Source organism: Barbatula barbatula (genome assembly GCF_947034865.1).
Source record: "Barbatula barbatula genome assembly, chromosome: 7".
NCBI classification, from domain to species: domain Eukaryota; kingdom Metazoa; phylum Chordata; class Actinopteri; order Cypriniformes; family Nemacheilidae; genus Barbatula; species Barbatula barbatula.
Window position 1 is genome coordinate 23,444,708 of NC_136770.1, and position 23,020 is coordinate 23,467,727.

The window sequence follows — 23,020 nt, forward strand, 5'->3', positions numbered from 1 at the left end:
TTAGCTCAACATTCAGTTTTTAAAATCCATGTCTTGAAATCAAAACGCGAGACATTTTATGTAAGTTGACATCTGACGAGTTGTGTCAGAGAACGCGACAGTCTGCCATTGCCTTCATATTACGGTTAAAACGTGCAGGTTCGAAAATAAATAATGTTCTTTTCAACAAACAGGAGATTAAGTTACATGTTGCAATGACTGTCCTCTCTCTGAAGTGATGTTTGCACCAGTTACGCTAAATCAAATCCACCGGAGAATTCAATGTGCTGCTAAACTCGGTACGCATCCGTTAACAAATGAAAAATTGTGCTGTCGGAACTCTTGCTGCGTTCAAGACAACTCGGGTTTCGGATATTATGACGTAAAATCTCCAACCTCAATCCGTTCAATCGCCACATTCGCGCCACATTCGCATGTGTACCACGTGATGTCACTAGGAGACTCTGAGAGAACTTTTTTCAAACGTAGGCATTTGTTCATAAACAGTTTATGGGTATATTAATGTTCATGATCTTACATATTACGTGGTGTACAAAAAGTTGAAAGTTTGTTTTCGGTTCACATAAGGTTGCTGAGGGCTAGTCGCCATCTTGTCCGTGATGTCAAATGACGCGTCTCTCTGAGGTCGGGGTTGATCATCATCATCAAAACCTTATTAAGGACACTCGCGGTCCACCGTTCTAGAAATGATTTCCGGGTTGAGGTGGGAAATAATCATAAATCCGAGATGTCTCGAGCATAGCTTTAAAATCATTCTTTACTAATCAGAACCGTTTCAGACCTTTGCATTTTTCAAACGTTTAATGAATAACAGTCGATATCAAAGAGGACATAATGAATTTTGAATTAAGGAACCTTATATTCGCTCATTGTTTTGCATGAAATTTTTCGCCCTCCGTGCAGATTAATTTATGATCCCTTTTAATGGCACAGTACTGTCGGTATTTTGTCAGCGACGAGTGCGCCTAAAAGCCGCGGTATGCTCACAATAGCCAAGTTAATAAACTTGTATAAATTACATTCCCGTTGGTGCAAGCCATCCATTATGTTATGCGAGACATTAGCTTAATGTATTCCGAGCATCGCGGGCGATCCATTGTATGGTGATTGCTCAAGTTTCACAGCATGCCTGATTTGTGTGTCTGTTGTTCGGTGTAGCCTGGATATGAATTCTCAAAATGACTTAGTCTGAGAGACCTTTAAGAGACTCTTGTCTCGTTGGGGTTCCAGTAACCGGTGACAGTTGTTGAACAGTTTGTTGTTGGCTTCCTCACACACACACCTTATTTAACGGCCAGTGCGGGCTTGAGTGTACCACCTGTGGCTGTGTAAGAGAGGGGTTGGTAGGGGATGTAGTGTGCGATGATGGAGCATGCTATAATCTGTCAGAGGTTAGCTCTGAAACACCGGGAGTTCGGGAATTGTGTGCCTCTGTATCTCAACAGGATTTATGTTTCTGTCCCTCCTACAGATCCCGCAGGTGAGTTATGCCTCCACGACGTCCGAGCTGAGCGACAACACACGCTATGACTTCTTCTCGCGCGTGGTTCCTCCGGACACCTACCAGGCGCAGGCTATGGTGGATATTGTCCGGGCCATGCGCTGGAACTACGTCTCCACGGTGGCGTCAGAGGGCAATTACGGAGAGAGTGGCGTGGACGCCTTCATTCAAAAGTGCCGGGAAGACGGTAAGAGGGCGTTCTGTTTAGGAATGTTGTTGAAATCTCCTCAGCACCTTAACATCTATATTTGAATTGAGATCTCTTTGAACGCTATCCTTTGTATGTCTATGTTTGTCAATCGACGTCACGGCATGTTACATGCTGGGGCGGTGCCACCATCTTCAGAGGTTGTTTACTAGCGATTGAAACATTGTATTCCGTTGTCTAGTTTCTGTCCAAAATTACTGTGCGACTTAACTGTTGAAGTTTATAACACAACAGACCCACCATGTTTATGTCTTCTTAATCAAACGGAACAACATTGAACTGAACTCACTAGGAGAAAAGAGCTGCTACCACCTACAAATATGGCCGCGACACCCAGCATGCAACACGGCATTACGTCAGTGCCACATTCTCTATACTTAACCAGAAGAACTTCAGTTTTAACACTACACAAGCGTTTGAACAAAATGTAACATTACCGAATCAAAATCTTAAACAAATATCTTTAAGATATTGTTATGCCTATTATTATTTACTATATACATAAGATTAAGAAAACTGAAGGGGATTCTGGACCAGTGTAAATGTGAAGTGGTCAATAATCTGTATTTAATTCCTGAGATATGAACAAAAGGTTTCTTCATGGGAAGTCGTCTTATGATTATACAAGGAATACAGACTCTGTGGTAGATATCTTGTATATATTTTCAGATTTCTAAATCCATATACTGTCACCAATGCTTTAGGTCAAGTTTAGTGTTCAAGCTGGAACCAATTTGTTGCCCCTGGGCATTGAGAACCATGTTTTTAGTTTTTTGTCATTACTCATAGCGCATGTTTCTATGAATCTTTTGATTGAACGTTTTCATAACTAGTCTCAGGCCATGATGCATGCAAACATATGGAAGCTAAATTTGTATAAGTCAAGTTGTATGAATCATCTTTGTGAGAACACTTGAAACTGCCCTGAGGAAGTTCTGGGGAAATGAAGTCCAATTCCCTTTTTTTGTCTCTAGAGTAACAGCGCACCACTCCTGTGTTCATACATTCTTCTGTTTCTCATGAACATCGAAGCTATAAACATCTGTTCCTCCTCCATATTCTACCCTGAGATCTGACCCTTCCACCTGAACAGAGAACAAGATTCTTCAAATCTATCAGACAGTACCAGGTTGTGAGGTCTGTAAAGACTTCTCCTTTTCTGGTGGGGACAATAAGTGCTGATATATGCAGGGTTACAAGAAAGATCTGAAATACCCCTAACATAAAAAATGGATTGCTGATGTAATTTGCTCCTTATTTAAAAAGATACTGGGGCTGACCAAGTTAGAAATTTACAAAAGGTAGGAACGCATTATAATACTGCATTTTTAAGTTAAATAATGTGATCCAAAGCATCTTCATTCTTAAACCTGCTCTGGAGCGGCCCAAGAGAGGATAGGGCAAATTTGATTCCAATGTATTCCAAAATTATATTCACCAATAGGAAAGACAATCAATTTGGAAAGGTGGAAACCTTTAAAAACCATAAAATTGACTTGCGCTTCCAAAGCGTCAAACTAATAAGAAACTGCTCTGATAGGAATGTAATTGTGAACGACACGTTCGTCGCAAGAGCTTCGAAAAATGGTGAAAAGTTTATTTTCCAAAGTTGATATTTACTATTACTGATAGAAAAATCAAAGATAATTCATATTGTGGCTTTAAGAAATAGCGTATTGTTGAATTGCGCAGGTTATCTACATTCAATTTTCACAAAACAAGAAAGCTATTCAAAATATTATTTTCCCCGAAACAGTAAAACACGTGGTACTATAGCTAAAAAATGCAGTTTTTATTTAAAATGTTGAGTTATTTATTTTAGTAGCCTACTGGTTTGTCAAAAGGTCTGAGTTTGGCCCCTGCTGGTAGATACCATAACTGCAGGCAAAGCAATAAAGATATTTACCAGAATGTACTGCATATATACAGTTTATGTATATTTATATATATATTTATATTAGTGCTGACAATCGATCAATTAAAACAATGAAAATATATCTGTGATTAATCACACATAAAATTAATGTTTTAAGATATATTTTACAACTGGAGAAACAGGTGAAAATAACAGAAAAGATGCTTTCTATTTTAGACCTCAAATCCTGCAAAGAAAACAACAGTAATATGTCTACATGTGTTTATCAAAAGCTTCAAACTATTTGTTTTATGTGTGACCTCGATTTTTATCACGGCTTTTGTCTTGTCATGCTGTCAGTCTTTCACATTGAAGAATTAAAAATCAATACCAACGCAGTTTATGTGTTATGCTATGCTTTAGTGTGCTGTGGGACTGTATTAAACGGTATAACTAAATTGTACTGTTGCCTGCTTAATTAGAAAAATAAATGGACAATAAATCAGAGTTGTGGCAGTCCAGACTCTAGTGCACTCAGGTTCATGTGGGAAATCTTGGCCCACCTCATTACCTCTCTCTCCTTCTGATTTTGTGTCCTGTCTTTACCCCATCTATAAATATCTCGCTAAAGCTAAAAACACTATAAGTCAAGCTTGAGATGTCAAAAATAGAAGTGGAGTTCTACAGTTTTGTTGGTGGTAAACAAGCGTGGTCTGCCTGACAGATGGCTGCTTTGAGACGCATGCCTCGCGCAAATGCACCAAAAGCGTGTCAAAGACACTTAATGGTCAAAATGCCAGCGTTGGCACGATATTAATGTAAACGCAGTGGGTTATGGCTTAAGTGGATGTAAACAGGCGGGCCAATGAAATGTGTCAAAATATTTTTGCATTAGGGCTTGCTGTGTAAACACAGACCTGTCACTGTCTATTATGTTATTAAAATTAATCACACGACAGCATTAATGAAATAATAAAAGCAGATCGGTGCTCATTGCTGAATAAATGCTTGGATAGCTTTGACAGAATCAGTTTTTATGTTTCATCTCATAGTCAAGCATTAAAAGCCATGCTTATAACTCTAGTAGTTTTATCATGAGCTACGGTGCATTTTTATAATTGTTCGATTACTGTATTGTTTAAATGTACTTAAAATGTATTATGTATATGTTATATTAGTGACCGTTTACCAAAATGTTTAATTTAGAAACGCTTCAAGACCATTTGCTGTTTTAATCTAATTTACCTTCATTTACGTTTGATCTGTGTTCAATAACGCATTACTCTTTTGCAGTTGGATTGTAATTTATATTAAGACTTTCTTATATTAAGAACTACAGTATTACAGTATTTCTCTTTGATATTTATTAATCTTATTCAAAACCTGTATATGACACAAAAGAAGATATTTTGAAGAATGTTGGTAAGCAAACATCGGCCCCCATCGACTTCCACTGTTTGGACACAGAACCACTGAGCCGTTCCTTTAAAGTATTTTCTTTTGTGTTTCAAATAAGCAAGTCATGCAGGTTTGCAATAACATGAGGATGAGAAGATGCTTAAAGAATTTTTATTTTTGAGTGAACTTTCCCTTTAATAAGTAAAACCTGTTTCTAAAGATAGAATAAAAGGTTTTCCTTCATATCTGATACTTTGTATTAATCTTTTATATTTATTTTCATATATAAAATGTCACATTATATAAAGCTGGTTGTCTAGATCCTTCCAGCAGCTGTACCTGGAGGATGCTGACCGGCTGGCGTGAGACATGAGTGCCGTGATATGAATAATCATGGGCCTCGCTGCAGACCCATGTTGTTTCCTTATAGAGTATTTGCACATCTGTCAAGGGTGTAGAGAAAGAAGGGGAGCCAAGACAAAAGAACTGCAGAATTTGAAAGGAGAGAAGAAAGACAGAAACAAGCAAAAATAATTAATAGCTGGAGTCTCGGCTCTGCTGGTCGATAGAGCGTCTCCCGTTGAGCTTTACGCACATATATCTCCATTCTGCCTTTGGACCTAAATAGATGAGTAGGATGTCTAACTTAATAGTCCAATTACGTTTTCCCATCAATTAGGATTTACTTTTATTTTAAGCACCCAATGAAAGCATTTTTAATCGTATTAGCAGTGATTGTGGCGTACTGTCTTCAGTGAAGTCCAAGAGTCTGAACTCACTACTGAATATTTCTGCATTTGTCCGAGTTATTAGAGATTTAAACATTACACTCGATTACACTATGAACATTTCAAGTCACATTTTACGGTTGAAGAGACGGTTCTCCCAAAAATGTTTGTTTCAAACCTGTATGACTAGACACAAGAGAAAAGATATTTTAAAGAATGAAAACCGAAGAATGGCGCTACCCGTTGAATAAGTCTATATGTACCGCAGTTGTTTGGTGGTAAAATATTTTCTTTTGTGTTAGCTGTCATACGGGTTTGAAATGACCGCAGGGTTAGTAAATGGTGACAGAATTAAAAAACAAAGATCGGAAAAATTTAGTACTTGCCAGGGGTACCTCACACGTCCTGAAAAGATGCTGGCTATTTTGTCGCCCCCGGTGGCTGGATGCAGCACAGGTCATAAGCCCCGCCCTCTCCATGTAAACAAATGGGACAGGAGCCAAACTATAAAATCCAATTACACTTCAAATATTTTTTTTCGAAAAAATATGTTTTCTGTTATTTTAGTCCGTTTTTATAACGTCGATGTAGTGCCAGTGTTCGTTTCTTGAATAATTTTGTTTTTAGTAAGTTATGAGATGTCATGATTTCTCAGTTTATGACGGGGAATATGGGCAGGACCTTGACATTTTACACTCTATTCTTTACATAGGAAAGAAGAGTCGTCACGCTGTCCATCTTCTTTACAGTCTATGGTTAAAAATAACACAATATGCCGCTTCACACCAGTAAGCTTATAGTATTGATTCATAATTTGAGCTGTTGCATACGATGTCTCAGGAATGTCAATTTGATGTTATTTGAATTGTACACATGAAAAGAAAATACGTAAAGATCCCGCAACTTTAAGTTTCAAACAGAGATGGCGATAGAGAGTATAGTTAAGAGTACAGTTTTACTGACAGCATGGGGTGAAGCTGGCAGGGACTCCACAAACTTGTTCCAATCCCAACATGATGTGAGAATCTCGCAGAAAACAGCTTGTGGATGCAATGAAATATGACTTTTTGTACCATGTAGTACACATTGTCAATGTCACACATTTGTATAAACATAAAGCCTTACACCTTAAATGTTTCCTATTCATTGCATCATACTCTTGGTTTAAGCTTTTATCCCTCCACGTTTAAATAATAAAAGAACAATGGTGTGGTCTCTGACTATTGGACTCCAGTGTAGATTTTTATGAGTGAAAGTCTATTTGTCTATTGGTTGCTGGCAGTAATTCCTTCATAATTCATGCCAACAAATGAATAAGTAACGCAGATGAGACAGAGCTGCGGTGTACCACAGAGAGCGTCTCCGTCCTGAAAGAATATTTGCTTATGCATGATAGGCTGATAAATATTGCTTACCTAATGTAATATATTATGTGATGTGAAATACATGAAGCGTAGAACTGCATTCGGGGCCGCGGTCAGGTGGGGTATGAAACGCTGTTACTAAAACACACAGCCACCAACAAATCTTTAACTTTTCAATGTCAGAAAGTGTCCCAATCAACCTGATTAACCCCATTATGTTTTTTAATGCACAGCTATGGAAATTTTCTAAATCATTTTTATTCGATTTTATAATGTACTGTTTATCGTTATCATGTGTTTAAGTTAAATTATCATTATTTTTTCATTCTGTACTAACAATCTTTGCATTTATTTGCAGAAAATAACTGGTGAAAATAAAAGAAAAGATGCTTTATATTTTTCAGCAAAGAAAACAAGTTTATATTCACGTTTATGCAATACAACAGTAATATTTGCACATGTATTTAGGAAAAGTAAAAAATATGCGATAACCTTGATTTTTTTTTAAAATGTTATGTGTCTTGTGATGGTGTCAGTCTTTCACGGTGCTGTTGGATGACTTTATGTCACTCCTGAGGTTTACCGTTGAAACGCAATGCACTTGACTGGACTCAATACATCCAGTAATGGTGATTAAATGAAAATTTGGAATGGTCTCTTTTTTTCTGTAGGCTGTCTATATTTATAAATTTTACATAAGAGTTTTTATACACACTGTTAAATATGATGTGTTGACTTTACTTAAAATATTGGTGCACCGTTTTTGCATCATGGTTTTTAAGTGAACTCAACATAAGGAGGTTTTAAGGTCAAAATAACAAGAACATATTTTTCGAGTATACACAAATATACGAGTTCACTTGACCTTCTTTACTTCTTACATAAAATGATGTAGCACGAGTTCAATCAACTTACATTTCCCAATTTATTAAAAGTTGATAAATCAGAGCTAAGTCATTTCCAGTCGGAGCCGATAGCCTTGCTGTAACGTGCTCCGACATATAGCGCTGTTGTTCGAGTCCCGGCTAGAGGCCGTTTCCCGATTCCCACCCCCTCTCTTTCGCCCACCTCACTTCCTGTCCTCTCTACAAAACAGCTGTCCAAATAAAGGCACACATGCCCCAAAATAAAATAATTTCCAAGGTATTAAATTGTGTATCATCTTTTCATATTCGTCCAAAGAGGTCATATTGCCTGATTTTAATCATTGCATAGGCAAATAACACCCTGTTGTTAAACAACATGGTTGACTGATGGGGAAATGCAAGTTTTCGTGCAAATGGTTGGAGGAGTCGGAAGCATGGCTGAGGGCTGTCTCTAGGAATAACCGCGAGGCGCTCTGTGTGTCAGAAGGCGATTAGCATTGCCTCGATGGGGATCAACACTGTCTGGTCCCCCATGCTAAGTGCTAGCCACAAAGCTGGTTTCTCTTTACAAATAAAGCTTGCATTGGGTTATGTCACTCAATGAATTCTCTTCGTTCCCACCCTTCTAATTTATGATTAATTAACGAAGAGTTATCACAAACTAAGGCGCCAATATGACCGCTTCAAACCTGAAGTTGCGTTGAGGTCTTAAAATGTATGAAAAGAGTCTTAAAAAGGTTCGCTCCATCATTCCTGTATATACCTCGAGGCTGTTCTTAAATATTTTATTAAATTACGTAAAAGTTCAGTGAAGTATGTTATTTTAACAAATAGTATGATGATTCATTTGATGTCAGTCATTGAATGATTCTCCACAGAAGCACACAACATACTATATTTCCGATGTGTTTCTTCCTTCTGTACAAATGCCCCAAAAGTGCTTGTTATTTAAAAAAAGCATGAATAATCAAACTTTTCAGACGCACGGGCTTATGGGTATTCCTCACCTCATTTGTACTCTGAACATTAAGTTCATTGCACTGGAAATGTATGTTATGTTTACTTCATTTTCCAGTCACTTTATGCATACTCTTGAGCTTTTATTGTAATTTATATGTTTGTGTTGCATGAACAGTGGATTTTAGGTTAAGCTAACATTTTTATAAATGTGTATATTTTTTAAAAGCTACTTAACATAGCACAATACTCAATGGCTCAAATGAAAAGAGAATATAAATCTCATGAACACACAAATCTCTTTAGATCTTCACTGCATGGACAGAAATGTGAAAGGAGACTTGTCAGTGTGCTGTAGATGTTTCATTACGCTGAGCGAATCTCAACTTTAGCCTGCAGATTTTGAACCAGACTGGGAGATCAGTCTATATGGCACGTTGTGTTTGATAGCAAACAAAGCAAACCTATGGAGTGTAAGATTCTTTAATTCCAGACCGGGGGCACACCTGACAGAATTATGTTTTGTTCCTGCCCTGACCAACACATGATTCAATCCTGTCGAGCCTAAAGGGACTGAGCTAAAAACACTATGTTTGTGAAACGCCTCTCTGTTTTTCTCCTCTGTCTCTCGTGCTGGTTTCGAAGCATGTCTTCATGGCACCTTAACCCTGTATCGGCATCTCTTATGAGATGTGTGTAACCAAGGGTGTTGTCTAATGCCACGGTAGATTCATGCTGGTAATCTATGAGCTTGTCTTTATTAAGTAGTGTACGGAAAGAAGAACTGAAGGGGTTGGGGGAGAATACAGTGCTGATTCGTGTTGATTTTGCTCTTCTGGGTTCGCAGTAATGCTGCAGATTTATAATGCACCTGCAACCGAGGGACCTCAAAGGGTCGGATTTGGAAATGAAGGAATAGATTTGGTGAGTTTTGAAAGGTGACTGCCAACAGCATACATCACCATGGAAAATGGTTGCCCGGTGGTACCGTGGAGTTGACTTGGGCCACCGCTGAGTGATGAGCAATCTTCAGCCCCAGCACGCCACAATAACAGAGTAAACAGCCTACGCGGCACTCAGCATACATAAATCTCCAATATTTGATAAATAAGATTTGCCTGCCGTAATTGATTCCATGCGGAGATCCATATAAAAACCTCGAAGGCGCTGGTAAATCTAATCAAGGAGGAGGTTAGTCATGTGGTGGGTTACCTAAGGCTTTGTAATAATGGATCAACAATTATAACCTTCATACAGTAATTACTGGGGGAATATTATACATACTGTAGTTTATAAGATTTTCCCTTTTGCAATTTGCATAATCCAGAGATGCTGGATGCAGTGGATCTTTGAAATAAGGGCCGAATATTTAAATTAGCACTTGACGTTTTATGAATTTAAAGTGTTTATATCTGTAAGACGGTATTGTTTGCTCATCTGCAATACGTCTCTGAGTCGTCTCCTGTCAGATGTCATATCGACATCTTAAAGATGTTTATGATTAAGAATGTATGTAAAACTGACTTTTATAATACATTTATCGGATGTGTTTACACAGCAGATGTTCTCCAGGTCTTTAGCAGACCTTTTACAGACGCACCTGTGCTATCTGGGTATGTTGTTTGGCCATTATTGTTTCTAATAGTTATGTGACGTCATATTTAGTTTGTTTTAAATGACTAATACTAAAATACTAACAAAACGTTGTGACTTACATGACTTATACTGGTGAATGAACAGCCTAGAAGTTACAGTTAAGGCTGTTAAATAGCAATGCCAAACTAGTTTTTTTAACAAAACTGTTGGTTTGAGCCACCACCGTAATATAAACATCCGTATTATATGTTAACATATAATAACATATAATTCAAAAATAACATTGGCAATTCCAACGTTATGGACGTGACATTTTGCATTATGGATGCTCAGAGAATGAATTTGTTACGAATATTTTGAACCATCTGTTTATATTTTACTAAACCTTTGTCTAGACATCCCAAAATGTCTGTCTATGAACAAATTTTCTATTTTAAAAAAGGGAAATAAACCTGCGTTATGGACGTGACAAAAAAGGACGCGTCTTTGGGAGACGATAAACTTCTGTGAAATAAAATCCTGAAGCAAAAATTACCCAAATACATGAGGCGTGATGGAAATCCACGTTGTGCCAGTGTGCCACCCTCTCCAAGGAACCCGACTCTGAAACCAATGCAAGAAAACATATGCATCAACCCAAGCGGCACCACTGCTGCTGAGGACGCCATGTACCCAAGGAGCCTCTGAAAAGTTTGCAGAGGGACACAGAAACTGTTAGTGACGTTTGCAGAACGGTTTGTGGACACCTCGTCCTAGTCACCATCTCTGCTATGAGACAGTCCACTGCCGCTCATCCGAGTCGGGACAGGTGAGCGTGCCGGGGCATGGACGGTCCGAGGCTCGGAAGCTGGCACGGTGTGGGAAGCAGACGATGCAGTTACTGGGTCCATGCAGAACATAGCCAAACGTGACCGCAACACCCTGATCGACATTCCGAAGAACAAAAGGTGAATGAATGGACACGCCATCTTCCTTTTATACCTGTATGTACGAAGTAGAGACTGGCACGTCGCACCATACGCCAGTTTTATTGGCCTTTTAAAAAGTATTATCAGAGTTGATAGGTTCTCAAGATCAAACCCCATTTGTCAGTTTGACACAACGTCAAGAGACCGACAGAAAGGGACCTTCATTTTTTCATGGTAAGGTTGACATTTTCATGAAATTGCCCACATGGCATTTTGGGTTGTTGGAAACAAGAGTTGCCCTGGTGAATACAGATTACTAACATTAACTTTTAATGAAAGATGAATAGGAATATCATACCTTCAGGTAAATCATTCCCGGCTTTCCCGGTGTTTTGTAGGTACCTTACTTTTACACGTTGCATGCCATGCTCGTCGTTTATTTTGTACTACAAGGAAGACAGCGCATGTCGTCGCATTTGCGTGAGTATAGGACTGTGTAAGGTCTGTAAAGTAAAATACTTTTTTATCTCTTAACAAGTTAAGAAAATAACCATAGAATAATGATACCGATATTCATCCTGACGATATCTCACCTAAACACAGACACTGAATTGGGACAGCAGGCGCTCGCTCGCTCAGGCATGTACCAACAGCTTTCTCGCACGTCTTTCAAAATAAAAGTCTTGCATCAGCAAAGCATTTGGAATTTAGTTTTTTGTAGTTGATGTTGTTTCTTAGACTGCCCACATACAGTAGATCGGTCTTGCAACCTACTAGTTGAGAAACACTGCTTTATGATCTGTGTGGATAATAAAAAAGTTCGGTTCCATTTACTTTTTCATTTTCTGATCATTTTTGTTCAATTTCAAGCACTGAAATTATAAAAAAAATTGTATTTTGCTTTTATCCAAAAACACAGCTGCCCGTTCGTTTGTTTGTGATTTTATAGTGGTCTTGTCCTGTCCAATATGGCGGCATAGTTGACGTAGGATTCAGAGGTCATTGCGACATCTACTGTATGTCTATGGTAGCATCCTAGTGTCTTAATCACCACTTAAAATAAGTAATGACCAGATGAATTTGAAGATACTATCTGAACATTGCTGTGTGCATCGTCAGGAGAAGTGGAATAGAAGATTCAAAGCTGTAATTCTGCACAAGCGTTTTGCTACTGCCTCTCCTCACACAGAGAACTGTTGCAGACATTTACTACCGAAAACAAATCACAGAATGTTCAAAGAGACTAGTAAAGGGTATTAGTACCAGCGCTATTGGAATTACAGACGGATGTAAAAAAGCACATGGATTAATGTTTTGTTTTATTTATTGTATATTTTAATTATCATGTGTTAATAGCTACAGTATATGTTAAATATAAGCTACATCTGAGATTACTTTGATATTGTTTATCGGCAAATGCAGCTAATAAAAAACATATTGTATGATTCAATTTGTCATTGGAGCTTGACAGACACGAAGTATCATCAAAGAATCAGACACCGTTACATTAATGCTAGAAACATGATTTATTATTTAAATCAAGTGACAGCATTAAATGTATAAATAAATGGCAATGACATGAATACAATACTCTCCCCGCGGGGGGGCTGAATGTTGTTATCGAAAATGCATAGTAGAATGTTTAAGAAGGTATTATTGCATTGATCAAATGTTTGGGACAAATACGAGCGAGTGTTTTTAGTCCATTTCTATGTAAATTGAGCAGGTCGCTTTCAGGTTGTATTGTACAAGATTCACTTGGTGATCGAAAACGCTAACTTCACTCAAAATGTGTTGTGAATATGCACAGTAAGGAATATTGTGATTTTTTTTATCATTCCCGTCTATGGAAAAACATGTTGGGTTGATTAACGTGCTATGCCAAAGGGAGATTTGTTAGGTATAGTTATATACGATGGGTTTTAGTAGACTCTCTGGATTCCTACATTTCTTTACCGTGCAAGAGGAAAACATGACATGGCATCCAGTCACTTGTGAAACAGCGACGCCATTTCTCTTTAAAATGGAACACGGTAAATCCAAAAAGAGCTGAGAAGTCTCAAGTACTAAGCCGCAACTCTGAAAGAACACAAACATTTTTTTTCATTGTGTTCCACTTTGGAAATGTCTGAAATAATGCATCGGTTTTCTTTTTAAAGTGAAAATCAAGGGTAAGAAACTTTCTCACAGAAAGGCGGTGACTTGATACGCACCTGTGAAGCGGCAATGAAGTGAGTTTTAAAAAATATATGGATGCTTTGTTAGTGCCGGCTCTTTCCAACAACATGTCTGGAAAGGATAATTGACTCTGCCACAAATCAGAGGATCGAGTTCTGACGCTCTGTCACTTTAACTCAGGGCTCGACACTGAATGTGTCACGATTATTATTGAGCTTTCGCACAACATTAGGCTGAAAAATAAAGTGGCTGTCTGTTTATTTCAAATTGTAATCCGTCTTATCTTTTTTAAGGTCTTTTGATATTTCACGAACAAAACGTCTTGTTCTTTAAAAAATAATCTGCGGCCTTGCATTGAGCAAGACATGATGTGATCTGAGGTTATTTTACTCTGAATCCTTTGTGGTCGCTATTGACACAGATCGGCAGCTCTAAATCAGACATCTTTTGTTCCAGTAGTATTGAACAGTTTTTAAAGATATTTTTAAACAAGTTTTTTTTGTTTTGGTTTACTTAAAAAATCTATTGAGCATGCCGTCCCTGCTGACAACAATAGATGACAAATACCATTATAAACCATCAGCTGTTTAAAACCATTACAAAATTCCTTAATGTAGTGTGTTTTGGGTCTCATTCCAGTAGGATTAAATAATGTTCTGTTCGCCTGCTGAAAAAAATAGAAACCATTAAAGAAGTTTTAATGGTTTTTAAGGGATTTGTACTGGCTATAATGAAAACTGTAATGGTTCTACTGGTATGTGATGGATTCTATTGGTGGGATGTTAAATCCTATCAGAATAATGTCCAAAACACACTAGAAGAAATTATTTTGAAATGGTCTATTGAAAAAACTAATGCATATTTACGAATGTCAATACTTTTTTCAGCAGGGCAACATTCCACCAACAGAAGCCAACACATTACCAATAGATACCCACAGAGATTAGAGTTTCCATTGAAACCAACGCAACTCCCATTATAACTATTAAATCCATTAGAATTTCTGTGTTTGTTTCTATTGTTTTTTATTATTATTTTCATTTCTTCCTGATATCATTGCATCAGTTTCTTTAGTTAAACAACACAAGTTTTGTTATTTCTTCATTAGCACAGAGTGAGACAGCTCTTTTCAGGCTGTTTATTGGTTCAACGGTGAAGAAATAGAAAACAGGACTACCCACACAAAGAACTGTACAGTAACTGTGTCAATTCATCCATCTTGTTCTTGCCTTCCCATCTGTTCTCATCTAAACCTGCCTGCTGTTCCCTGCTTTTGATTAAGAATCAAATGTGACCAGCTTTTCAAATAAGCCACCAGAACTCATCCTGAAGTGTGAGGCTTTGGTCAAAGGCACCGTTATACTAAAGGAAGAGCCAGACAAATGGTACTGGGTAAAGTAAGTGGTTTGAGTGGGAAAATATTTTGTTTGTTTGCTCCTGAAATGGATTGATAGGAACTGATAAAGAGTATTAATAAAGAATAAGGGCGGTAAACCCTGTTAAAAGAAATAAGGTAAACATTCGTGTACACGTCTGCAGTGAATGGCAAGATAGAAACGCCCAGGTGGGCGATAAGTTACAGATAGCCATTTTATCTCTGAAGGTCACCCCTGTTAGTCACTAGTGGGCGTAGCTGTGTTTCTTCTTGCCCTGACGTTATTGGTGGGCTGTCTTACAGGCTTATAAAAATCTGATGGTAAATGAGATGTATTGTCAGAGGAAATAAGATGTCATTCTATTTTGACAGGAAATCAGTTTTCATGCTGCCAAAAATATGTATTCAGATGGGAAAGTGTTTGTATAAACTGCAGCATTGCATAATGCATCGTATCATGCGAGATGAATGATTAAAAAAAACATAAATCAAACTTACTGTGAATGGTGACCATTTCTGACAAGGTGTCCGTGGATAGTTGTGCATGTAAATATTGAAGTTTGGACATGTAACGTGTACAAAAAGAATGAAATCGATCTTGAGAAGACTTAACAGTTTTCTTAGAGATTTTTCGAGAATTAAAGTCAAAATTTTAACAAATACATTTGGTTTTAGTATACAAACTGTTGGGCTTAAGGAACAGTTTGCCCCAAAAATACAAAATGCGGTCATCTTTTACTCAAGATGTTGAAAATATGTATAAATGTATTTGTTCTGCACACTATAAACTTAAACTATGCATTATGCATTCAACCAGAGTATCGGTCCAAATGGAAAACTTAACGGTTTTATACTAACCGGAAGTGTTTGCGGTTTCCCAGGCGAAGTCAAATCACGTCAATCTCAAAAATCAATTTATAAATCGTACAATTAATACATTTTTTATTTGTTTTGCTCAGCATGACTTCAGTCAGCATTCAATTTAAGCACAATCACTAGCGTCTGATAGCTCCGCCTCCCTTCCTGCGCGTAAGCAATCCGGCGACCAGAGTTCCCCACTTCATGTTTTCGGATGAATGCATCATCCAGGTGCTTAAAGTACGTTTATTTTTTTTTATGTTTTTTAAATGTGAACGCACTATTTATACTACAAAATAGAAGTGTGTGATTCACCTAGAGAAAGATATTTGGAAGAATGCATGTAACCAAACAGTTCTTGGCCACCATTGACTACCACAGTAGGAAAGAATATTTTTGGATTTTTTTTTTTGTATTCTATTGAACGCAAAAGAAGATATTTTGAAGAATGATAGCAAACAGTTCTGGGGCGCTTCATTGTAATTTTTCCTACTTTGATAGTCAATGGTGGCCAAGAACTGTTTGGTTTCCAACATTCTTCCAAATGTCTTTCTCTGTGTTCATCAGAACTAAGACATTTATACACACTTGAGGGTGAATAAATGATAACAGAATTTTTATTTTTGGGTGAACTGCCCCTTTAAGGACATAAACTGATGTGCTCCAAAACTCAATTCACATCGAGAAAATAAAAGCATTCAAAACTCGATTGTCTCTTTTAAAAGGGGGAGGAGCCTTTCCTCACGTCCCACCCTAACTTTCTGTTTCAGTGAAAATGATGTCGATGCAACGAACAAAGCTACACATTTCAATGCACTTTATTGGGTCTTTAATAATACACAGATAAGTAATGGTTTCATTTCACTCTGTGACTGTTTCCTCAAAACGCTCGTCTCATTCAGTTCAACCTTCAGGCCTTCACAACATCTCCTGACTAAAAGTAGCATATGCACACAGCAGAGGGTTGCGAGTGGCTGCAAGACTTCCAGACATCAGCAAACCTCTCCATATGGCATCTTCCACGCTTCTCTTTTCTGTCTCATTAACGCCTTTGATGCAAATAAGCAGTCGTCTCTCGGCGAGGACAGGTCAGACGCTTTTAAACACCCTGTCCTTGGGTATGGAAGGTTGTTTTGAAGTTTACAAGGGTGCTTCTCTGAAAAGAAGCGTATTATTATGCTGTGATTAATCTGCATGTGAATGTTTGCTGATAAGATGAGAGGTTAACTCCAGGTATCTGTCGAAAGGGAAACAGATACACCGCATGGATGAGAAGACTGTAAAGATGGGGCTTTGTGGAAAACATTTAAATGAGTTTGTGTGTTTATTAAAGGTACGCATCGTAACTAAACACACTGAGAAACGGATATCATTCCGGGATCCGTTAGAGCAGAGAACACGTCGGGGTTCAGGCTAAACAATGAAGTTTTCGACAAAGCATGAATTCTCATAGAACATCCAGATTGTTTCCCTGAGGCCTTTACGGGTATGGATCGAGCAAAACGTCCCAATGTTTGCAGATCTTGAATATGGGAAACACGTTCATAGACATGTTTGAAAACACAATTCTAATGTTTCTCATGTGTTTTAGGATCATTTCAAGAATATATTTATGATAGAACGAGCATTGTGGTTTTGGCTTATGTTCTCAGACAGTTTCACATTGTAATTCTAACATTATAAATGTGCTAACAAGCACAGGTGGCATGATATTTTCAGACATTCTTTTTATACTTCATGGCCCCGAATGGCTGCTTATATATATAATGGTGCACTAAATTCAGCATTTTTCTTTCTCCAGTTGATTAAACTATCAGGTCTGGATGTACGTCAAGGGTTCATGTGTGGAATCTGAGCATCACTGTCTTTCTGGGTTTTAGGGCTCTGGTATTGGTCTTGGTCTTGATCATTTCAGAACTGTTGTTTTGTTTCACATTATATGTAAACATTGTCAACATATCCTTTGTCTTTATAGAGCCAGTTACACAGCGACACTTTTTTTCTTTTGCAGGGAGTGTGTGTATCTCACAGTCTGTGAAGATCCCTCGAGAGCCCAAAACCGGAGAGTTTGATAAGATAATTCAAAGACTGGGAGAGAATCCGAATGCCAGGGTTGTTATTGTTTTTGCAAACGAAGATGATATTAGGTAAGTAGCTTCTATTGTTCTTCTCTCATTTAACTCTGCCTTGTTTTAGACTTACAAAGCAGAAGGAACATGTCTGAAATTCACAACAAGGTGAAAAACGGCTTTTCGTGACCTCTATTATAGCACTTTTAATTTGCATCGTGGGATTGTCTGCGTCGCCCCTGCATTGAGTGTTGCACCTGGAGTTTCTAATCTGAACTATTAGAACCCAGCTGTTCTCCTGGAAATTGACGAAACGCCGTCACTTAAATGTGCTATTAGACATCCATTGAATAATAATCGTTTAAATTTGAAGGAATAATTATGGACAAACTTTTTCAATTTGTTGCTCGCAGAGTGTCCGCGATGACTGTTTAATCATGCTTTTCTAATTATTGTTTGTCAGACGTTGTCCTTGAGTTCATAATGATTTGTTTATGTGTACATTCACATCTATGCATCTTTAATTTAGAAGGTGTGTGAAATCCCTACTAATAGTGTGTTATCACTGTCATAAGTCAACATGAAATAAACAAAACAGGGTTCACCCAAAAGAAAAAAATATGTTTATTTATTTACCCTTATATCATTAAAAACATGTAAATTACTCTTTGAGGTGAAGATCACAAAAGAAGATATTTTGAAAGACGTTTTGTGCCCATACAATAGAAGTCAATGGGGTCAGTGTTGTTTGGTTATTAAAGGGACGCTCCTGCCAAAAACATTCATCAAAATATCTTCTTTTATGTTCTGCTGAAGAAAGGTTTTAAATGACATGAAGGTGAATAAATGATGAAAGAATTTTCATTTTGAGCAAACTATCCCTTTAAAAGAGACGAAAGGTTTGTTCAAACGTGAAAATTAGCTCCGCCTCCATGTTGCCTTTTTGGCTGATGTCAAAGATTGCATGCAGATTATTGGTTGATCTTTTTAGACATATTGTTTGTATTATCTTGCAGTAATTTTACGTCAAGGAAATAAATCGAACAATCAAAAATCCTTTATTACTATGAGAACTGTCACCCAATGGAAATGAGTGAAATACTTGTAAATTGTAATTGAATGTAAAATGAATATATGAATATATAATTATTTGATATAGTTCTTAAAAATATTGGCCTATTTCTGTCATGTAAGCCTGTTAAATTGATTCCAGAGCTTATGGAAATAAAATGCACGGAGAAAACCTCGCTAGGACTCAATTGCGGTGGCTGACGGAAGCGTTTTTCCGCTTGTGCCGTCTGCATTGTTTTAGCACCCGTTTTACTGAGGCAATTATGCAAATCGGGTGACGGTGCAAACATGCTCACAAGATGTGTGCTGAACACAATTTGCATTATGTAGTTCCCTGTCTTTCAATCCGATTGGCTGTTTAAAATGCTGCGCTTCATTCCATCAACACTTAATGAACGCTAGACAATGTACACCAACATACCTTTGAAATGGAATGTCGATAATAGCTGAATGTTATTTGTGCCAGACAAATAGAGATTTGTGACAAGGGCACAATTAATAATTATAACAGTTTATGTGGTAAAACCAAGCGATTGTCTAAAAATAATGATAATGGCTTGATAAATGTTTTGTTTTTGCGTAGAAAGCCATGCACTAAAGGGTTGCAATTGTTTAGTGAATTCACCCTGGAGTCTGTGTCTTTTTAGTGGCGAAAAAAATAGACTTTATTGAGCCATTGTTATCTCTGGGAGGTATTTTTGCCATCGGTTTCGCTTGACTAATTTTGACATCAATTGCTACTGTGCCTGACAGAGAATGCTTTGAAATTTCTGCGCAGAACAATGTCAATACTGACCTCTCTATAACGCATTGATTTGCAGTTACTGTAAACGGAGAATCACCGAAGCGCTACAAAATGCAAACAAGAAATTAGCGTTGATGTGACTCAGAGGCCGGCAGACGAGTCTTTACGTAACGTGTCTCTCGTCTCTCGTCTCTCTATAGGCGGCTGCTGCAGGCAGCAAAGAATGCAAATCAGACGGGTCACTTCCTGTGGGTGGGGTCAGATAGCTGGGGCTCCAAGATAGCACCTGTACTTCACCATGAGGAGATGGCAGAAGGAGCCGTCACCATCCTACCCAAACGGCAGTCCATCAGAGGTGAGTGAGAAAATAAATCCTCCGCTTTTCTCCATTAGAGACCAATTATATACCAGATTGTCTGCTTAACTTCGGTTAAATACACATTAGTGGAAATGCATTAAAAACCACCACAACACCCGATACATAAATAGTATTCATGGAATAAATGAAATGTCATTTATTTACTCTTGTGCTGTAGTTTTTTTCTCTGGATTGTAAAAAGAGAAATGAATGAGGAAATTATGAATTATACTGCACAGTGAATTGAAATGACCACAAATGTGCATATCGCTGCGGTTTGCACTTTGCAGTAAGAAAATGATTTAACAAGAAATAGCTGAGATTCACTGGGGATTTTTGGGGACATATTTTTTTATATTTTTAAACCAGTGATGCAGAAGATCTTACTTTATTTATGTGTGAAATATGCATAGCATTTGGAGGCTATAATGCGGATAAAAATATAAATTCTCTACATTTTGAAGTGGAAAACCGTCCGCAATGAAATTCAGTCCATGTAACATCGGTCTAAAAGATATTCTAAAATGTTTTAAATAGTTTTACCCAACTTAATGCATTGCGTATTACAATATTTGCATATTTCTGAAATATCTTGCAGCCCTCGTATGAAACATTACGTGTGTTCTGGAACCAGTGAAACTTAAATTATTATACATTTTGCTGAGATGATGTCCTTCTGTGCATCATGTTGAGTTGAATGGCACCGACATCTTCAAATGTTATTGGCTCTCATCATGTGGATTCTGAAGCCACATGAACATATTTTAATATTTAGCGTCATTTTATGTATAACATTTTTTATAGATTTGTTAAATAAAAAAACACTGAAGGCTTCTTAAAAATGTTTCTCGTGTTGTACAGTTTATATTATACATTTTTATATTTTTATTCAAAATTTGTCTAAATTTTTTAAAATGAAAAAAAAAAAACCCACTGACAATTCTTTGAAAATGTTTCTCGTGTCCCACAGAAAAAATAACAGCATAGAGGATTTGACGGAAATCAGTAATGAGCTGATTTGCATTTGTGTGCCAACTGTTCCCTTAAAGCACAACATGAAGCAAAATTATGCCACATGGAAATGTTCAATGAAACCACGTTGCCGTGTGAAGTTCACAGAGCTTTACGTTCTGACGGCGCACATTAAAGTGACACTGATCTCATCGATCTGCCCGCAGGCTTCGATCGCTACTTCACCAGCCGAACGCTCGAGAACAACAGGAGGAATATCTGGTTCGCCGAGTTCTGGGAGAACAACTTCGGCTGCAAGCTTAGTCGTCACGCCTTGAAGAAGGGGTCGGGAATAAAGAAATGCACAAGTAAGAGATTCACGCTTTCCCTCTGGCTAGACTCCGTCTCACCGAGCTCTATAGAAGGGAGATGCCAGATCTACAGTATAGTAAAAAGCTTGGCCTGATTTTCTCTTTGTTTACACCTGGGTCTGATTAGTCAGCGCAACAAAGCTCTTTCGGTTTGATCTTTTCTGATGTGGACCGACATCACACCCGCACTGAAGCAATCCAATCCAGCGTATTGGAGAAAAGATGATAAAGTTTAATTGATTCAGTGCTTTTCTCTGGGGTGGATACGCAAACGCCCCGGCCACTTGGCTGGAGAGAGAGAGGTTGACTCCTAGCAACACGTTTCAGATGTTATCCAATGGCTGCGTGTTGCCCCTCAGAGGAGGGGCTTCATCCAGGCAGACCATCTCGAGGGGGCCTTCGGTAGCGAGTCTAATTCTCAGCATGCAGCCCGCCAAGCATTACAGTGCTTACCGCAGTGCACCAGCAAACAGGCGAGATTTGAACCTCACGGTTCAGAATTGGCAGAAGTCGCGCTGCTTGGGTCACCCACAACGTCTGAGTTGACTAAATGTCAGCGCTGGATAACTTTGTAACATCTCATGCAAAGTATTCGTCGATGAGCTCACTTGTTATGGCTGGCCTTTAGCAGACCGCCGGAGGTATCCAGCCTGAAACTAAATCTATCGCTCAGCCACAACATAATAAATCACTTTTCTTTACGCTAATTGCTACTCCAAGAGAAGATTCATCATTGTTGCCGCGCGGAATATTCTTGAATAGCCAATGGTGATTAAACGTGCCGCCTCTATTCACTTGATTAAAAAATATGGTCGGGTGAGAAAAAATGCACAATATGCCGCTTAACAAAGCCCTTTTATCATAGTTTTCTTAAAGAACACTTGCACGCCGAGGAGTTCAGATACGAGGTGCCGGTGTGTTTGAGCACGTATGCTGACATCAGGCTCGATTCTTCACCTAAAGAACAAAGCCTACGTTTGCCGTGCACATTGTAGCAGATTTATAACGCCACGTGGGAAATGAGAATGGCGTTGGAGTGTTTGCACGGCTTTATTAGTTCACGAAAAACGGCCAGGCGTTGAAATACAATGCAGCTTTAACTGGGTCGCATCCTTGAGCAGTTTGGTCTCCAAGGGACGCTGTAATGTTTGTCTGAAAGCGGTGATTCAGAACCAGAGGCCACTCTCACTGCAGATTTTCATTTCACTGTGGATTTCAGAATAAGCGTTGGGTCGCTCTCACGGGTCTGTGAGTGTTTGCCGTTCTCTAATAAATGCTAACAGAGATTAACAGTCAGGACCTGTGCGTATTTTCTGTTCAGATTAAAGTCGGATTGTTATGATTAGACGAGGTGCTTTCGGAGTCTCCGAACATGCGTGTGACCATATCTTGTCGGGAAAATGACATGCTGTATGTCTGAACTGAAATTGCCGTCCATTCGAGAAAACTCTGAGCTTGTTTTGCATGTTGTCTTTGGCACAGTAAGGGTCTGTTTTTATAGTCATTCAGAGAGACTACAGAGTAAATATAGCCTCGGAGGGACAATGCTAATGCGTGAGTCAACAGGCACCCACAGATTTGCCCAAATTCCTGCTGACATTTTCAATAATGACTAATAAGATGGAGGATCTGTGAAACCTGCTTGGGCTATGAGTCAAAGCCG

General features: G+C 38.3%; 1 protein-coding gene across 1 annotated transcript in view; it reads left to right on the top strand.

Moving 5' to 3' along the window:
• Nucleotides 1-1,482: 1,482 nt before the first annotated feature.
• The window catches only part of grm4 (glutamate receptor, metabotropic 4), a 55,864-nt gene continuing 34,326 nt past the window's right edge, over nucleotides 1,483-23,020 (top strand). Inside the window, exons 1-4 of the mRNA XM_079460712.1 lie at nucleotides 1,483-1,688; nucleotides 17,804-17,939; nucleotides 19,878-20,032; nucleotides 21,214-21,354. Coding sequence (XP_079316838.1) covers nucleotides 1,577-1,688; nucleotides 17,804-17,939; nucleotides 19,878-20,032; nucleotides 21,214-21,354 — 544 coding nt within the window. The 5' untranslated portion in view covers nucleotides 1,483-1,576. The remainder of the gene's footprint in view (nucleotides 1,689-17,803; nucleotides 17,940-19,877; nucleotides 20,033-21,213; nucleotides 21,355-23,020) is intronic.